An 18,554-nucleotide genomic window follows, 5' to 3' on the forward strand; every position below is an offset into this window, starting at 1 on the left:
AAGATCATACACTTTCTGGACTTTGTTGCATACTTGAGAGATATACATATGTCCTCCCATTTTTCTGTTTTAAATTGCTTTTCTGGTCTCTCTTCCCAATAGGCTTCCCATCCATGTGAAGCATATTTCATCCTTGAATTTCTTAAAATGTAACCTTGACCATTGGATGGGAAATTGTAAATTCACCCCCCCCCCCCACACACACACACACACCATTTTGGCCCCCATTATCTCTGAAGGGCAGAGGTCAACAGCAAGTAAATATTCCCAACTAACATATCCCCTCACCCAAAACCCTTAGCTATCACCCAGCTAACATATCCATTGGAATAGCTAGCCATGATACATGGGGTTACAATTGGAGATTGCAGGTAGGCTTAAAAGAATCTGGTGGCTGTTAGCCAAGTGTAAAAGTATGAACCACTGACCTCTAGTGAAGTCTAAAGGAAACATAACTTGCATGGTCCATGCTACTGAAAAAGGAAAAATGAAGACGCTATGTTGTGAGCACACATTTTATTAATGAACCTTAAACTGTAAATGCATCGGACATTCCATCCTGCTTGTCCATAATTTCCCATCTTATCCCCCTGCAGTGCATATCTCTGGCCTGTGTGTCTGAACTACCATGTATTACATGGAATGTTACCAGCTGTATTAAAAACAGTATCCTTTGAGGGATGATACCTCACTATGGCATTGTCCTGGTTATGCAAGCAGAAGTAGTGGTCAATGGGAGGAAGACGGCTATGGTGGGCCTGATAGTTGCGGACAATTAAAGTCAGTGAAAAAAGACTGATATGTCAGTAATTTTTTTTTGTAATACATTCATGATACATTGGCTACTGTAGAAAAACTTTCATGATGTCTTTAATCTAAAGTATCGACATAACAGTACATTGTTTCTAATCCATTCTTTGCCTTTTGATGGTGTCAGTTTTCTTGTTTTATATTTCTAATACTGTTTTCTACTGTATATACAAGTGTGTTTCCCATTTTATCCTGTCTCAATGGAGCCGTTCCGATCCTTGAAAGTAAACGTGGTGTATGCAGATGCAGAATAAGCAAATTGTTTCAAGTTGTGCTTAATCGTAAATAAAAATGTCAATGAAAAACCTTTGCTTAAACTAACCTGACAGGAGCTCTTTCACCATGTACAGAATAAAAATTCAGCAAAAGAGGTCAGTCTTCAGTAGATAATGTAGGCAAACTTTCTCCTCGGGTAAGGGACAAAAATCTAGTCTGTTCTGTCTACTAAACACGGTAGTCAGGACCAACTGTTTGTTTTTTATTTTTATCTTGTGGTTACTCATGTTTCAGAAATAACTCACAAATATGTTCCATTCAGCAAGTTTTGCTTTTTAAGGGCTACTAAATACAGGAATTAAGAAGTTGTGCTGTATAAGCTAATGTAATAACCCTGAAGTTAACCCGTTGATATTAATATGCATTCCCCCCTTCCTTTTTCATTGTTTTCAGTCCAAATGCAGTTTGAATGCCTTGGAGGAAAGAACTGTAGAAGTCCAATCCAATCTGTCCTCAAAAGCTGATCCCAATAAATATGCAGAATTCACAGAACATCTAGGAGGAGGTGATGGTAAGTTTCAGACTTGTCTAGTGCTCTGTTATATTTATATATATATATATATATATATATATATATAAGGTTGGTAATGGTGAAATTGTAATATGTGCATTGCAACACACTTGATGAGACATATGCAAGTTATCCCTGTATTACATTACCTTTCTTCTGTTAATGACATCCATCCTATACTAAACAGCAGCAAATAATTCACACTGAGGATCTCTCTCAGAGAAGATTTCAAAGGTTCCTTCAATAGCCTTGAGCAGAAAGTCAGAGAGGGACTGTCTGAAATCTGGACTTGGAGGATGTGCTTAAAAAAATTAGCAAAGTTGTACGCAAAAATGTGCAGTCTTGTGAGTATTTACCTTGCCCGTGCTGAATCTTAAATTTAGTTCCAGTATACAAGGGCCCACCTGGGCATTTCCTAGAACTCAGCGAAACAGCACAAGCCTACATAGCTGGGGATATGCTAAGTCACCTAAAACTGTTATGTGCTGTTTGTTTGCAGGGTCTGGACTGTATAACCACTGGGGTTCATGCTGCTTAATGTCTCATTTCTTGTTGGTTTCTTTATCCTGTCCCTTTTCTCCAATTAATTGATACTATCATATGATGGAGTTGCTAGAGTTATCTGGTCACCCATATTGTCTTCAATTTTATTTTATTTTACATTTTTTTATCGGGAAAGCCCGACTGGACACAAGTCCTTTTTCAGAGGAGGGCTGGGGAGAAAAGCTCCACGTAATGAAAATGTAAAACATTTACATATATAAGAAAGTTACAGTACAATTATTGTCATAATGACTGGCTTGTTGCTGATGTGATTGCTGTCCAACCTGTTCTTCAGTTTTGGTGGAGGCAGTGGGTTTATGCTTATTGACCACCTTTGCTGTGGGCCAGGTATACACATAAAACTGACCTAGATAGCTGGTGAAAGAATCTGTCTGGCAGTATACCCTTTCTTAAACAAAGGTATGTTCTTTGCCTGGTGTCATATGCCAGCAAATATGTACTAATAAAAGGTTTACCAACAAGCACTGCCAACTCTGGTTTAAAGCTATAGTAAAGCTTTAACAAGTCTGTGATTTTGCAACCATCCTTGTTCCTAGATTAGACAGTTGATGTTTTTTCTAGACGCCTTAGTCCCACCCCTAGTACCTGACATAAGAACCTTGCCCCTAGGGAGTATCCCATGCCCTGCCCCTGACATATACACACACACATACTTATACACATGCATACAAATACACACACACACACACACACACACACTCATACATATACAACCCCCCCCCCCCGAATGGGTAAGCCAGCATTAGCTACTACTTTCCATTTCTACTCACTGTTTCAAATCCCAAGCAGCTACTCGAACTGGGATTATCTGTGTCATAGTCAGGGCTTCTGTTATATTTAAATTTATCTTGGCTCTTAATGTTAACCCCTAAATTATAATAAAAAAAAAAAAAAAAAAGGAAGACCAAAAGAAACTCTGTTTTTTCTTACTAGAATTTTTTGTATAAGTTTTCCCAGCATTAACAGACTGAATTGCTTCCGTGAATGTCTTTGCTCATCTTTCCTAGCTTTTTTCCATAAGTTGGGGGTACAAGAGTTATAATATAATGGTAGTTTGCCATGGGAGAGTGAGGGTAGTTCATATTTTACCCATAATAGGAGTGCTGTATTTTCATGAGAGGGCAGCTGAAATAATGAGAACATATATACTGTTTTACAAGCTTGACTCTTGCTGCGAACAGGGAAGACAGTTGCCCCCTCAATGGTACATCTGTATCTTCCAAAGGGTGTTGACGATGCACAAGTCATTGTGGTTTACGCTAATGACTCCTTGTATCTTCTGTTTTCTTTTCTTTACTCCATAAATACATTTGTCTAAAGAAGGTGTCCTTTTAAGCACCTCCCAGGGAAAGTCCCATGGGAGACGAGCGTCCTCATTCAGCATTATAGCTATTAGCTGATCTGCTGTTGTGTGTTTAACTTAATTATGTTAACTGTCTTCTCTTTGTAAAACCCATTTGGTCTGAGTATATCTGTGAGGACAGAAGCCACTTTATTCCTTTGTATAATGTTACAGTACTTAACTAATATCTGGCGTTTAGTGAAGATAAAGGTTGCATGTGGTTTGGCCATTTCTCCTTTTCTGGGTGTTACAGGTATCGCTTTCCTAAAATTAGTAAGGCATTACACATTAATGGCGCTGTAACCTCCTTGTATATGCATGTACCGTGTAGAACATTTTCATTGTTATTGGTTAATCTTGCAAGGTGTTCCTTCTTAACTTATGGTTCCTGTTTTTCATCTCTGTTCATGGTACCACGCATTACCATGCAGAACCTTCCAAACTTTTTAAAATTGCATTGCGCTCTCTTTAGATTGACCCATCGCCTCCTCTCAGTACTTCTGTGTTTCCAAAGTTTTAACTGTCCTAGCTGTGTTTCTCTTCTTTAGTTTATATATCAGGAGCTTTCCAACTCTTGTTTTTTTTGCCAGTAATATTTTGACCAGCGTATCTCAAGGTTATGTCTCTAAAAGTTTGTAGGATTCTCCAGTACAGATGTCATGGCTAACATCCACTCTTATTTCTTTGTTCCTTTCTTATGTTTTCTTTCTAACACATTACCTTGCCTTCCAGGGCCATTCTTCAGCCGTGTGTGTGTGTGTGTGTGTGTGTATGTGTGTTTGTGTGTTTGTGTGTTTGTGTGTTATTCATTAATGAGCAGGAAATTGTTTCAGTCCAGATAGTTTATTTTAAACCTGCCAGTACTACATAAGACTTGAGTTACATATCCGCCTCACACTTGGTTACATCATAGTCAGCTACCCTACCCTGTACCACCAGCAAGACCATAAGACGTCTAGAAAAATTGGCATCCATCACTATCGAACCTAGTAGTATTCTCTTGGGTGACTTCAGCTATCTTTCCATTGACTGAGAAACCTATACCACCACAAATAAGTAAGCATAGAAATTACTGAACTTTGTCAATGCCAACTTCTTGGACTAAGTAGTCCAAATCCCAATGAAGGGCTCTAAAATATAGGACCTGGTCCTCATGAATGTAACCATCTGTGCTCAGTACCCATGGTTACTAAATCACTCATCAAATCTGACCACCATGCTTTAACACTTAATTTTGGTCTTATATTATTTCAAAACTCCTCCATCATCAGAGACTGCACTATGAGATGATAAAATCATCATGCAAAGGAGAGTAGTATTGCTGGAATTGAATTCATCCTTAAGACTTGGTTAGTACCTTCACAAGGTGGACCCTGTTTTTAACAAAATCTTGCCAAGGAGACACTGACAGACTGTATTTTATATAGTATATATATCATGGACAGAAGTAGGTTAAAAAATAAGACAACTTGGTGCCCAAGTCCCAGGATAAAAAAAAGTGCCCAATTCTGGTAGGTGCATTGTTGCCAGGATGGGAAAAAAAGACAGTGTTGAATCCTGAAGATACAGAAACATTCCTACAATGGGGTCAGGTCAAGCTCTGGGGAGGATGCCCCCCCCCCCGTTGTAGAAGGAAGTAGTAGTCCACAAAAATCACAAAAAATGCTGGGCCAAAAAAGAACCATAAAGATGGTAGAGTGGACCAGTGTGGATAAGAAATAAATTATGTATTGTTACTGTTGTGCAAGAAGCCTAGAATTTCTGGATGAAAGATATACAAAAAGATAGAGAAAAATTAGAGGAAAGAAAAATACGCATAAGAAAAGCTGTCAAATGCTTCAAATGCAAATTTGTGTTTATTAATACTACAGATTCATGAAAAACATTGTATAGACCAAGAAACATTGGGCTGTTTGGAAAAAGTAGGGCCTGAGGAAGAGTGAAAATATAAAGATAAAAATCTAGAGATTTTTGAAAGGTATAAAAAAAGGACATGGGAAAGAAAGCAAGATCTGATATAGTGCAATATTTATGCAAAATAGAAAGCCAAATTAATCAATACAAAACAATTCACCCCCAAAGATATTCAAACAGAAATACTGGCAAAGGTGCCCAGATATGGAAAAGTTTACAATACAAAAAGTAAGATCACAAAGGGGGAACAGAGAACAGAAAATTAGTAAAGTAGAAGTTAAAATAGAAGCTGAAGTTACTGAATACCTGCGAAGTGAAGGATTTAGTGTAGAAAGCCTAACACAGTTTACATCACAGTATGATGAAACAATGAGTCCTCCAAGTAAGGAGAAACAGATGGAGTGGGAGACATCTGAAGAAGAAATATGGACATGGGAAAGAAAGAGATTTAATATGGTGCAACATTTATGCAAAGGAGAAAGCAAAACTAATCAATACAAAAAGAGCAGCACCAAAGATATTTGAAGAGAAATACAGACAGAGGCATCCAGATATGGAAATTTTTACAATACAATAAATAAGAATGATGGAAAGTAGAAAGGAGAATTAGTAATAGAGAAACTAAGGAAATAGAAACTGAGGTTATGGATTACCTGGAAATGAAGGTTTTAGTGTAGAAAGTCTAACTCAGATAACACCATAGCAGGATAGAGTAATGAATCCCCAAATTAAGCAAAAACCAGTAGAGTGAGAAACATCTGATCAGTTGCCATATGAAGATACTTTGGAGCCTTCAGTAGGAAACAAGTATAAAAGTTCAATTAGAGTTGCATAGTAAGGGAAGAACAGGAAGCTGCGGCAACTCTGACGCAATCAATGTTGTGGAGTTACAGGCAAGTGAGTTCCCATTTGAAAGAGCAACTGATGACACAAAATGATACTGAAGATAATATGGCACAAGAAGATGCTCTGGAACCTTCTGTAGAATACCCACAGGAAATGGAGAACAAAGAATGTGCCCTCAGTTTAGAAGAAAATGATCTAATGAAACAGTTGCTTAACTTAGTAGAGACTGATAAGACATATTAAGATCAATGAGAGAAATAGATTACAGAAAGTCAGTAAGACCCAAAATGTTAGAAGTTTGATAAAACAAATGAACACAGTAGCCAGGGACTGTTCATAGAAATTTATGCGATATAACAGAAGTAAGTAGGATATATTACTGCACAGCTAAATTAATAACAGATAGTCTAACCACAAAAACACAGGGCAGTAAGGGAAAGGAAGGGGAGAAATCAAATGCCATCATGGAAGTATCAAGTAGAGAAAACTATAAAGCAATTAAGACAAGGAGTGTCTCTGTTAAAGATTAGAGAAGAGGGAATGGATCAACAAAATACTCAGACAGATGTGATAAAAGCAACGTGCAGTATCAGAACAGATCAGGATCTGTCTTAAGATAAACTAAAGGTATCAGCACAGGCAGAAAATTTTAGAGGATATGCAGATAAATATAAAAGAAAAGTACAAAATAAGAAATTTATTGATGACTCAAAAGAATTTATAGAAAATTGGGAAACAAGGCAAAAGGAATTGAAACACCAACAAAAATAGAAATACACATTTTGAAGAAATATCTGTGAAGATCCCGTGGAACATAACAAATATGCTAAATGGACAGAAGTAAAAGAAAGAATAAAAAGTTCAAATGTACAGGATATGAAATGGGATGAAGTAACAGCCAGAGAAACTGAAACAAAGTTAAGAAAAACTCCTAAGTGGAAAACCCCAGGCACAGATGCAGTACCTAACTTCTGGCTAAAAGTATTGGCATCTTTACACGAAGATTTAGCCATGAGTAAGAAATGTATACAGTGGATATAAAAAGTTTACACACCCCTGTTAAAATGCCAGGTTTTTGTGATATAAAAAAATGAGACTACACTGAATCATTTCAAAACTTTTCCTACCTTTAATGTGACCTATAACCTGTACAATTCAATTGAAAAACAAATCCGTTAGGGGGGAAAATATAACAAATAAAAAATGTACGATAAGCTGGTTGCACAAGTCTGCACACCCTTAAACTAATACTTTGTTGAAGCACCGTTTGATTTAATTACAGCATTCAGTCTTCTTGGGTACACACCTGCCATCAATTAAAGAGACTCTGATTAACCCCAAATAAAGTTCACCTGTCCTACTAGGATTTTACTGACATTTACTCAGTTGCATGCTACAGCAAGAGCCATGGTTCACAGAGAGCTTACAAAGAATCAAAGGGATCTCATTGTTGAAAGGTATCAGTCAGGAGAAGGGTACAAAAAAATTTCCACAGCATTGGATATACCATGGAACACAGTGAAGGCAGTCATCAAAAAGTGGAGAAAATATGGGACAACAGTGATATTGCAAAGAACTGGATGTCCCTCCAAAATTGATGAAAAGACAAGATGAAAACTGGTCAGGGGAGGCTACCAAGAAACCTACAGCAACACTGAAGGAGCCCCAGGAATTTTTTTCTGGCAAGTACTGGTTTTGTACTACATGTAACAACAATCTCCCTTATTCTCCATATGTCTGGGCTATCGGGTAGGGTTGCAAGATGGAAGCCTTTTCTTGCACACAAGACATCCAGGCCTGACTAAAATTTGCAAAACAATACATCAACTCTCCAAAAAGAATGCGGAAAAATGCATTATGGTCTGATGAGATCAAGGGTGAACTTTTTGGCCACAATTCCAAAAGGTACGTTTGGAGCAAAAACTACACTTCACATCACCAAAAGAACACCATCCCCATGGTGAAGCATGGCGGTGGCAGTATCATGCTTTGGGGTTGCTTTTCTTCAGCTAAAACTGGGGCTTTAGTCAAGGTGGAGGGAATTATGAACAGTTCCAAATACTAGCCACTTTTGGCCCAAAACCTACAGGCATCTGCTAGAAGGCTGACGATGAAGAGGAATTTCACCTTTCAACACGACAATGACCCCAATCATGCATCCAAATGAACAAAAGAATGGCTTCACTAGAAGAAAATTAAAATTTTGGAATGGCCCAGCCAGAGCTCAGACCTAAATCCAATAGAAAATCTGTGCGGTGAACTGAAGAGGTCTGTGTACAAGAGATGCCCTCACAATCTGACAGATTTGGAGTGCTTTTGCAAGGAAGAGTGGGCAAATATTGCCAAGTCAAGATGTGACATGCTGATAGACTCCTACCAAAGAAGATGGAATGCTGTAATTAAATCAAAAGGTGCTTCAACAAAGTATTAGTGTAAGGGTGTGCACACTTATGCAACCAGCTTATTGTACTTTTTTTTAATTTTTTATATTTTTCCCCTAACAGATTTGTTTGTTTTTCAGTTGAACTGTACAGGTTTACTGTGGTCTCATTTTTATTTATATCACAAAAACCTGGCATTTTAACAGTGATGTGTTAACTTTTTATATCCACTGTGTATATGTGGATATACATATATATGTGTGTGTGTGTGTATATATATATATATATATATATATATATATATATATATATATATATATATATATGCGTACCCCAGACACCAACCTGGTTAACAGGAAAAACAATAGTCCTCCTTCCTCCTTAAGAGCAAACCTACAAGCTATCCTAAAAACTATAGACCAATAACTTGCCTTCCAGCAATGTATAAACTATACACTGTAATTGATGCTGATATAGTTTTTTTTTAAACACCTTTATTGAATTATCAGTTGTGACACAGGCGAATTTACATTTATATAAAGGTAATCAAACTATTAACAAGTTCATCTTTTCAAATGTTATACTTCACATAAATTGCTATATATCATAAAACCTAAGCAATATTACATACATTATTCAATGTCTGCCCTTTTTTTAAACAACAAACATATTAAACCATCACTTGCAACATAGGCAGTCATTCATTTATATAAACTGTAACATAATACATCACAAACCATAAAGACACACTCCCAGTTACATACATTATACATCGCTTATTATCTACCCAATCATTTTCAGTCAAACATTACATAGCTCATTTAAGTCCTGCCTTCTTTGAAACTTTATATCTCCCCTGTATGTATTTTCCCACAATTCACATTTTTTCCTATGTAGTTTGCTCCTACCCTTTTCTAAAGATCTCAGTTCCAGTTGGTTTATCTCTGTTACTATTTTTATTACTTCTAGTATAGTTGGTTTAGATTTTGATTTCCATTTTCTAGTAATTGCTTTTTTGGAGCCAGCATAATTAGACACAACAAGGCCTTACCATGTCTAGGCAATTTCGATTCTTTATCATAATTCAGAAAAATCATCTTCCTCATTACACCAATCTGCCCACCTAGATTTTCTGGCAGTGCATCTCACAGGGAATCCTTAAGTCCACCAACTTGCTGCACTCCCAGAAAATAAGTTCCAATTACCACTTTCTTCCCCTTCTACCCCCAACATTTTCTGTTTACCTGAGGAAAAATTCTCTGGAGTCCGGTCGGGGTATAAAAATATGTATGTAAACATTTCCAAGCAAAAATCCTAAATTTTCTATATTTTGTTGCACATTTGGGAGATGTACATTTATCTGCCATTGTTTCTTTGTGAATTGCTTATCCAATCTCTCTTCCCAATCCTTTCTAACCTCCTCTGATTGATTCTTATAGTTATCATGCAATATTTTATATGCTCTACTAATTATTCTTTTTGTAACAGCAGCTTCTGTTCTAGATTCTACTAAAAATTCTACCAGTGCTGGTCTTTCATTTAGGACCCCCCCCCCCATTTCTTTTTCTTTGCCTATACTCTAATGTCAATCCTTGATAGAGAGGGCAATCTCTAATTTGCAGTCCAAATAAATTCTTGGCATCTTCCAATTATATCATCTTTTTCTCTCGAGTTATTTGCTCCCAATACCTTAGTTCCTTTGACAGTTTTCTCCAATAAATTTTAGCCCCCTCTTGCCTATTGTCTATATCTCTAATTGCAGTCATCCCTATCGGCAGAATCTCCTCCTTCCATTCCCATGTTGGCTTAATTCTTAGGATACTTTCTGCTACTTTATAGATATAATGTTCTGTATGATTATTATTCTCCTTAAAGACCTGCATCCAAAATCCCGCCTGTCCTTGTTTCTTGAGCTCCCCCCAGTTTCATTATCATCCCTTTCCACTTTGAATTGTAGTTTTCTGTTTGTGCAATATGAAGGATCCTTAACTGTGCATCTCTGAGATACCACTTCAAATTGGGTAATCCCAATCTGCCCTGTTCTACTGGAAGAATCAGCTTATCCCACTTGGCTCTTGTCATTCCACCCCCCAGATAAAGTCCTTCAGCTCTTTATTAATTACTACCCACACCTTCTCCTCTAGTTGATAAAAATATGCCTAAACTGTGTATAAGACTAATGGGACTAAAAACCTTTTAACTGCTTGTATCTTACTATCCATATCCATTTAACGAAGATTCCATTTTCTCAGTTTTTATATTATCTTTTGTTTAGTCTCTTCCCACTTATCCTTAGCTGTAACACCAGAATCATTTTTAATCCTTACTCCTAATTACTTCATTTTATCACGTCCCCATAAATATGGATATTAATGAACCAATTCATATGTGGGTACATAATTTACCACTTTTGCCTTTGTTTTAGCTTCATTAATGTTGTGTCCTAAAAAGATATGAAACCGTCTCAAAATGTTCCACAACACTGTAATGTCTCTTTATGGTTTTGTCATATATAAAATATCATCTGCAAATAGAGCCAGCATTTCTTGATTACCATGCCAATTATATCCTTGAATTTTTGAGTTCTTTATTCTCTTTGCCAGTGGTTCTAAATGTAATGGAAATAACAAAGGGAAAAGAGGACACCCCTGCTCGGTTCCTCTGCTAAAGCAGAAATTATCAGAGGACCCCACCCACATTAATTTTCGCCTCAGATCCTTCATATATCCTCCTAATCAACCCTATATTTTTTTTCAGGAAATTTAAATGCGTCCATTGCCCTGCTCATAAAGTCCCATCTTACTCTGTAAAATGCTTTCTCTGCATCAAGACCCAACAACAACAATGGAATTTTTTTACATTCTGCTTCCCTCTGGATCTCCATGTTCTGTTAATGTTGTCAAATGTTCATCTCCCTCCACAAAGCCACACTGATCTATTTCTATCAATTTTGGCATTACTTTTGCCATTCATTTAGCCGTTATAGACATGAACACTTTATAATCATGGTTTAATATTGAAATGGGCCTGTATTAGGCTGGATCTGATGGTGTTTACCCTCTTTGGGTATTACAGCTACCACTGCTTTCTTCCAGGGTGTTAGTTCTTCTCCTCCTCTTAAAATACTGTTAAACAAAACCTTCCAGACCTTTATTAGTTTTTTTTTTTTTTTGCTCCTAGCTTCCAAACGTTCACAGCAATACTATCTATTCCTAAGGACTTTCCTGTAGATTGGTTATACATCACAATTTTTACCTCATCTCCTCCTATCCAAACTGTTAGCAATTGAGCCTCGTTTACCTCTAACCTTGGCATATTTAACTCTTCCATAAACATTTCCATTTGTATATTTTCTTGATTTCCATATTTCTTTGCTTTATACAAACTTTCATAGATTTTCTGTGATATTTCTAATACTTCTACAGGATTTCTTGTTACCCTTTTTGTTATAGGCTCTCTAAGCTGTTGACATCCCTTTCTACTTTCTGTTGCCTGAGTAGTTGTGCTAAAAGTTTTTAAGCTGTAGTGTTATTATCAAAAAACAGTTGCTTAAAAGCAATCATTCTAAACTCGTGCATATTATCAAAGTAATCCCTTATTTTCTGCATAGCATTCTGCAGTTGATTCTGTTCTTGTTCTGTGAGATTCCCCCTATTCTGCAATACTTTAACATTTATCAGTCCCTCTAAATAATGTGCATTACTTCTTAACCATAGCTCCCTTTCTTTTATTTCCACCCTATTTTTAAACTCCACCTTAATTGTATCTCACTCCCTGGCTATATTTTCAGAACTAATTTCAGTCTTCTTGAATATCTCAAGAATAATGTCCACTACTCATTCTTTAAATTCTTCTCTTTTCAGCAGATAGGTCAGAAAGCACCAACGTATCATTTTTTGTCCTCTTCTATCACTATTGGAGCTCCTCTTGCAGTTAATACAAGTATTTTGTTTTTCCTTTGCCCCAGATATTCCACTGAATAACCATCCTGAAAACCTTTATTTATCAAATTCACATATTCATTTTTTTCCAAGTGTGGCTCGTGTAACATAGCTATTTGTACTCTACGATGTTTTTAATATAGTTCACTATTCCTTCTTTTTTGTATTCATCTCTGAGACCATTGACACTTAAAGACATTACAGAAACCATCATTGTAATAAAAAGTTAGTATTCCCACCTTTTGTGTATAACACCTTTTTGGTAAATGTCTAGTTCCAGCTTTTATGTTACATGCATACACTGTTTGGCAGGTTGAACTTTTATACAGATGTTTCTTGTCATATCCACTTGAGCCTGTGTCACATCTTACAAAACTTTTTGTTTTATTGAAAGCCCTCAAACAAAAAAAAACAAACATACCCCCAACACCCCCTAAAAACCTTAAAATTTAATACTAACACAAAACTGTGCACCTCTTCCAATATTGAAGTTTTACCCTCCTAATAGGAATAAATGCCCAAAACGGATAGCCACACTCACAGGCTTGAGTTAACCTAAAAGCAGGGTTATCCATGGTAAGCCATATGGTGCAGCCTGTGCTTCTACTAAGTGCTAACTGGTTTTGTTATATATTTATACCTCTCATAGCTGAGAAAACACCTGCATGCTTTCAGAGAACATTATCTCCCAGCCATTCTCTTTTATTTTTTTCCCAGCCAATCACTCTCCACCAGACTGTAACCAATTTCGTATAGGTTCATAGATTAGTACTAGGCTAAGTGCCCTTGTGGGCCATTTTAAGCCTAGCCAATTATCCCATGTGAGAGTCAAACCCTGCACCTTGTGCCTGTAAGGTAAACACCTTAACCATTATGCCAACCTCCCACCTCCTCATCAAATTGTCTCTATGAAGACACAAGAACCAAATAACCAATTTCTCATTATTAGATTGTCTCCTTGGACACATGAGAACCACACAGTCAATTCCTCTTTATCAGAGAGACATGGGGGCAGATGCAGAATTGCTAATAAGCATACATTCATTTGCTGGAAAAAAGTCTCATAGTATACAATATTATTTTTAATTTACTTGCTTCCTTTTAAAACTTGTTACTAAATTAGTCTAAGGTCCTTAATCCAGTCATTCCCCCATGTAAGAATGAGAAAAAACACATTAAATTTTCTTTTGTCATGCTCTTTTAACAAGGCTTTTTTCTACATTGCAGTACCTACATTTCTTAAAACTGAACAAGAAGAAAGAGAAAAGGGAGAAAGAAAGGAAAAAAAACAGTAGGACCTATTTACAATCCCCATTACACTTAAAAATAACTGAGAAAATGTTACTTTATAGCATGCAGAGACAACAATACACCACAAAAATAGTACTATTAAGAAAAAAATGTTTTTGTTACTTAACTTTCTCCCCTCCCTTCCTCTTTAAAGCATTTTTCTGAATAGTAGACATGAAGTAGGGCATATACTTTAGAGTCCCCCATAAGTTCAACAAATTCTGAAAAAGTCCAATATTTCCAGATTTTCTTCTTCTGTCATATTTCACAATTATAATTATTGCATTGTAATCCCACATTAAGTTGCTGGTTTTATTACTGTTCATCTCCATCTCCCAGATCCTGTCTCTGATTCAGTGTACTCTCTGTTCTTTTAGTCAACTCTCATGCTCCCTTCCTTTTTCTTCAACATTTTCCATTGAAAATGGAAGAGGTTTCACAAGTACAGTCTCTCTGTGGTCTTTATTACCAAAAGAACAAGAAGCAGAATCTCCTTCTGTTTCACAGCTCTCTTTTTGTTAGACAGACGTTTGTATTTCCTCCTTAGCATGTACTTCATCAAAAATTATTTTGTCCCTCTAGGGAAGAATACCTTGAAGACAGCTGGATACAGCAGTTTGAATCTCACATCTGTGTCTTGACATTCCCTAAATAATGGAATGAATTTACTCCTTCTGCCTGGTGTACAATAAATAATCATTCTCCACAAACACTCTGCTGTCTCCCGCTTTTAGTATTTTGTCCTTCTGCGTTAGTTTTGTCAGAATCAACTCCTTTTCCTGGTAAGATTGCATCTTTACTATTAAAGGTGTAGGTTGCTTTCTCATAGCCAGGTTTGGGGCATACACACAATGTGCCCTTTCAGCTAACAACTCCTGCTGTGGAATGCCATTCTAGTTGCTTATTTGTGCTTTCATAAAATTAATGCATTCTGTTCCTTCCGGCTTCTCTGGTATAGCTGAAAATGTCAGGTTTTCCCAGTGTGCTCTGTACTCTAATTCTATTGTTTTTTGAAACATCTGTTCCTGAGCTGTCTCCTGTTCAACCAGCATTTTCTTCAGACCTTGTTTTACACTATACTTAGAAGCTATCCAGCTACAGCCAGGAAATTAACTAAATCGCAGGCCTTTGTTCAGTGTTTTCTTTTGTAGTTCAAGAGGAATTGACCCCCCCCCCCACACTACTGCAGAGGTGCTAAAACTGTCACTGTACTGACAGACCTTTGCAGAATCAATTCCTCAGAATACAAGACCTGCAATTTAGTTACTTTTCTGGCTGTAGCTGGATAACTTCTAAGTATAGTGTAAAACAACATCTGATTCAAACATAAATGAGGGTTATTAGAGTAAGAAAAGAAGCAGTCCATTTACAGAAGGTAACAAAAATAACAGTGACTTACACAAATCCCATTATATGCCAGTGCCATGGGAATTCAAAGTTACTTCCTTATGTTTGGCATGAGTCATACAAAGCATTATGGGAAAGAGAAAGGGTTGAGGGAGAACAAGATCACATTGATACATCAAGCCCCATTGATAGCCATGTTGTGGAAAACAGACAAAAATTTCAAATAAAGCACTTAGAGTGATTTTGAGGTGTTAAAATAGGTCAGGAAATAAAGATAAAGTGAAAAAAAAATTATTTTTTTTTAAGTTCTAGGGTAGACTTTTCCTTTAACTGCACACCTAATATGCACAGATAACATAATTGCTGAAACTGTCTGTTCAGGAAAATGACTAGCTATTTGCTGCTGCTTGCTTATTATGTTGGCTTTGCAGAGCTAATGTGATTTATGAAAAGCAACATGCAATATTTTAAATATGAATATACCACCAAGAACAGACAAAATAAAAACCACACATAAGCTAGCAAACCAAGCAGATATATTCAAGCATATATTCAAACGTATATAATATTAATTTCAAAGCAGCATCAAGCAACGGACAGTAAAACTAACGGCTCTGCTGTATCACCTTTAAGGAGTATAAAAGACCAAAAAGCAAGAATTTTTTATAGTAATAAACAATGAATTAATTCATTAGACAATTAAATTAAATATATCCAGTTACACTCTATTACTGCAATGGTGGTGCTGTGGTAGCGTTGTCGCCCCATAGCAAGACGTTGTCCCGTTCGATTCTCAGCTAGAGCGTCTTCTGTGTGGAGGCATACATGAATGGGGCGTGCCTTCGTTGAAGGTTGTGTGTCAGGGCTGGTAACCCGGTACGTAAAAATCCACTACCAATCATTAGCGGACCGGAGTTCCGCTGTGGCGAGCCCTAACCGGGAAAAGCCGAAAAACACAAACAAACACTCTATTAAGACCTAAAGAAATTAAAGAAAGTGCTGTACTTTAAAATATAAATAGATTCCTTGTACAGCAATTTATATTTTAGTGCAGCAAGATCACAATACTTAAAAGATATTTACTCCAAAATAATACCCTTTAAGCCAGATGAGATCCACACCATCACACATTTTAAAATGTTGTGCAATAAGACTCTCAGGCCTAAACTTTTTTTTTAAGCAGCTGTATTGAATTATTACTTGTGACACAGGCAAATTTACATTTATACAAAAGTAATCAAACTGTATTAACATCAACAAGCATCATACATCACATATATTGTTTTATATATGTATATATATATATATATATATATATATATATATATATATATATATATATATATATATCATATAACCTAAGCAATGTTACATAAATTATTCAATTCCTGCCCCATTTTGTAAACAAGAAACATCTTTATTAAACCATCACTTATAACATAAGCAATCATACATTTATATAAATTAAAACAAACCACACTCGCACAATCCTGGTTGCAAGCATTTTACATTACAAACCATACTGACACACTCCCAGTTGCAAACATTATACATCACTTGTAATATACCCAGTAATTTTCAGTCAAATATTACATAGCTCATTTATGTCCTGCCTTCTGTTAAATCTCATCCCACCCCTGTATGTGTTGTTAAATTCCCATTTTTTTCCTGTGTAGTTTGCTCCTACTCTGTTCTAAAGATCTCAATGTCCATTGTTTTATCTCTGTTACTATATTCACTACTTCTAATGTAGTTGGTTTAGATTTTGTTTTCCATTTTCTAGTAATTGCTTTTTTGTTAGCCACTATAATTAGACACAGCAAGGCCCTACCATGTCTAGGCAATTCCGATTCTGTATAATAACTCAGAAAAATCATCTCATGGGATCATAGGAGGTTACTAGGTTAATGGCTTCTGGGCCTTTACAAGAATACCCAAGTTCAACCCATGTTCCCAAAGGTGTCTGGTTCATGCAGACACTAAAATCAGCACCTATTCCCTCTGTCCAAGAAGGACACAGGTGGAACTCCCAGGGTGTATTTCCAGTTACCCATCCAGTTGTCTAAATCTCTCTCATTGCACCAATCCACCCACTCATCATCTCTGACACTGCATCCCACAGGGAATCCTTAAAGTCTGCCAACCTACTGCACTCCCAGAAAATATGTTCCCAAGTATCTCTTTCTTCCCTATAACATCTCCAACATTTGCTGTGTACCCAAGGAAAAATTCTCTGGAGTTTACTTGGGTATAAAAATATCTGTGTGAACATTTCCAAGCAAAAATCCTAAATCTTCTAGATTTTGTTGCATGTTTGGGAGACATACATATATCCTCCCATTGTTTCTTTGTGAATTGCTTATCCAGTCTCTCTTCCCAATCCTTTCTAACCTCCTCTGATTGATTCTTATAGTTATTATGCAATATTTATATGTTCTACTAATTATTCCTTTTTAATGGCAGCTTCTGTTCTAGATTCTACTAAAAACTCTACCAGTGCCGGTCTTGCATTTAGGACCCCCGCTATTTCAGACCTAAACTTTTTAATATCCTTTACATGTTCTAGTAACCTTAGTTTGAATGCTCCGATCGGGATGCATGGTCTCACCTACATAAAACAGGTCACAAGGACATTTAAGCACATATATAATACTTTCTGTATTACAAGTATATTTTCCACTTGGATTAAAATTCACTCCATTAATCTTGGAAAAATGTTTTTTAATAAACACACATCCCGAACAACCACCACATGGGAAAGTACCAAGATTAGAAGGATTTTTACTAATAAAGTTAGTGGGTATCTGAAATTTACTAAACACTAGCATATCCTTAAGACTTCTACTATGTTTGTACGAGATAAGGGGAACTTGATTCAAAATTGTAGAAAAATGACGAAGTTGCAGCAGGAAACCCCAATTATGTTTCACAAGATCTACTAACCCGTCACTAAATACAGTATATTTAACATTATTAAACTTAAAAAAAGTATTATACAAACAAAATTGAACTAATTCAGTAACATAACTAGAAAGGTAGAAACAAAATATACCTTCTTTTTATCATCACTATTATATGTAGAAGGCATATTTATTTATTTATTTATTTTATTTATTTATTTTACATTTCTTAACCGGGTTAGTCTGGATGAGCTTTTGGCTCATTTTCATCAGAGGCCCGGGGAATAAAAAGCTCCTCAGGACCAGAAAACAATTTATTAAATTTTGGTAACATAGTAGTAACAGTCAGCCATAGGATCTTACAAGCAGAGACCTGGAGAGAAAAAAAGCTCTGCGGGCAATTCAGTTTTTTTATTCATTTATTCAATTCAG

The 18,554-nt window shown here is 36.3% G+C and overlaps 1 protein-coding gene across 1 annotated transcript in view; it reads left to right on the forward strand.

Moving 5' to 3' along the window:
* Positions 1–18,554, forward strand: part of ZDHHC8 (zinc finger DHHC-type palmitoyltransferase 8) — a 1,092,273-nt gene that overhangs the window by 1,012,921 nt on the left and 60,798 nt on the right. Inside the window, exon 8 of the mRNA XM_044068712.1 lies at positions 1,480–1,597. Within this exon, the coding sequence (XP_043924647.1) occupies positions 1,480–1,597 (118 nt within the window). The remainder of the gene's footprint in view (positions 1–1,479; positions 1,598–18,554) is intronic.

This window comes from Protopterus annectens, chromosome 4.part0, assembly GCF_019279795.1.
Source record: "Protopterus annectens isolate FY-2018-M chromosome 4.part0, PAN1.0, whole genome shotgun sequence".
In the NCBI taxonomy this organism is placed as follows: domain Eukaryota; kingdom Metazoa; phylum Chordata; order Ceratodontiformes; family Protopteridae; genus Protopterus; species Protopterus annectens.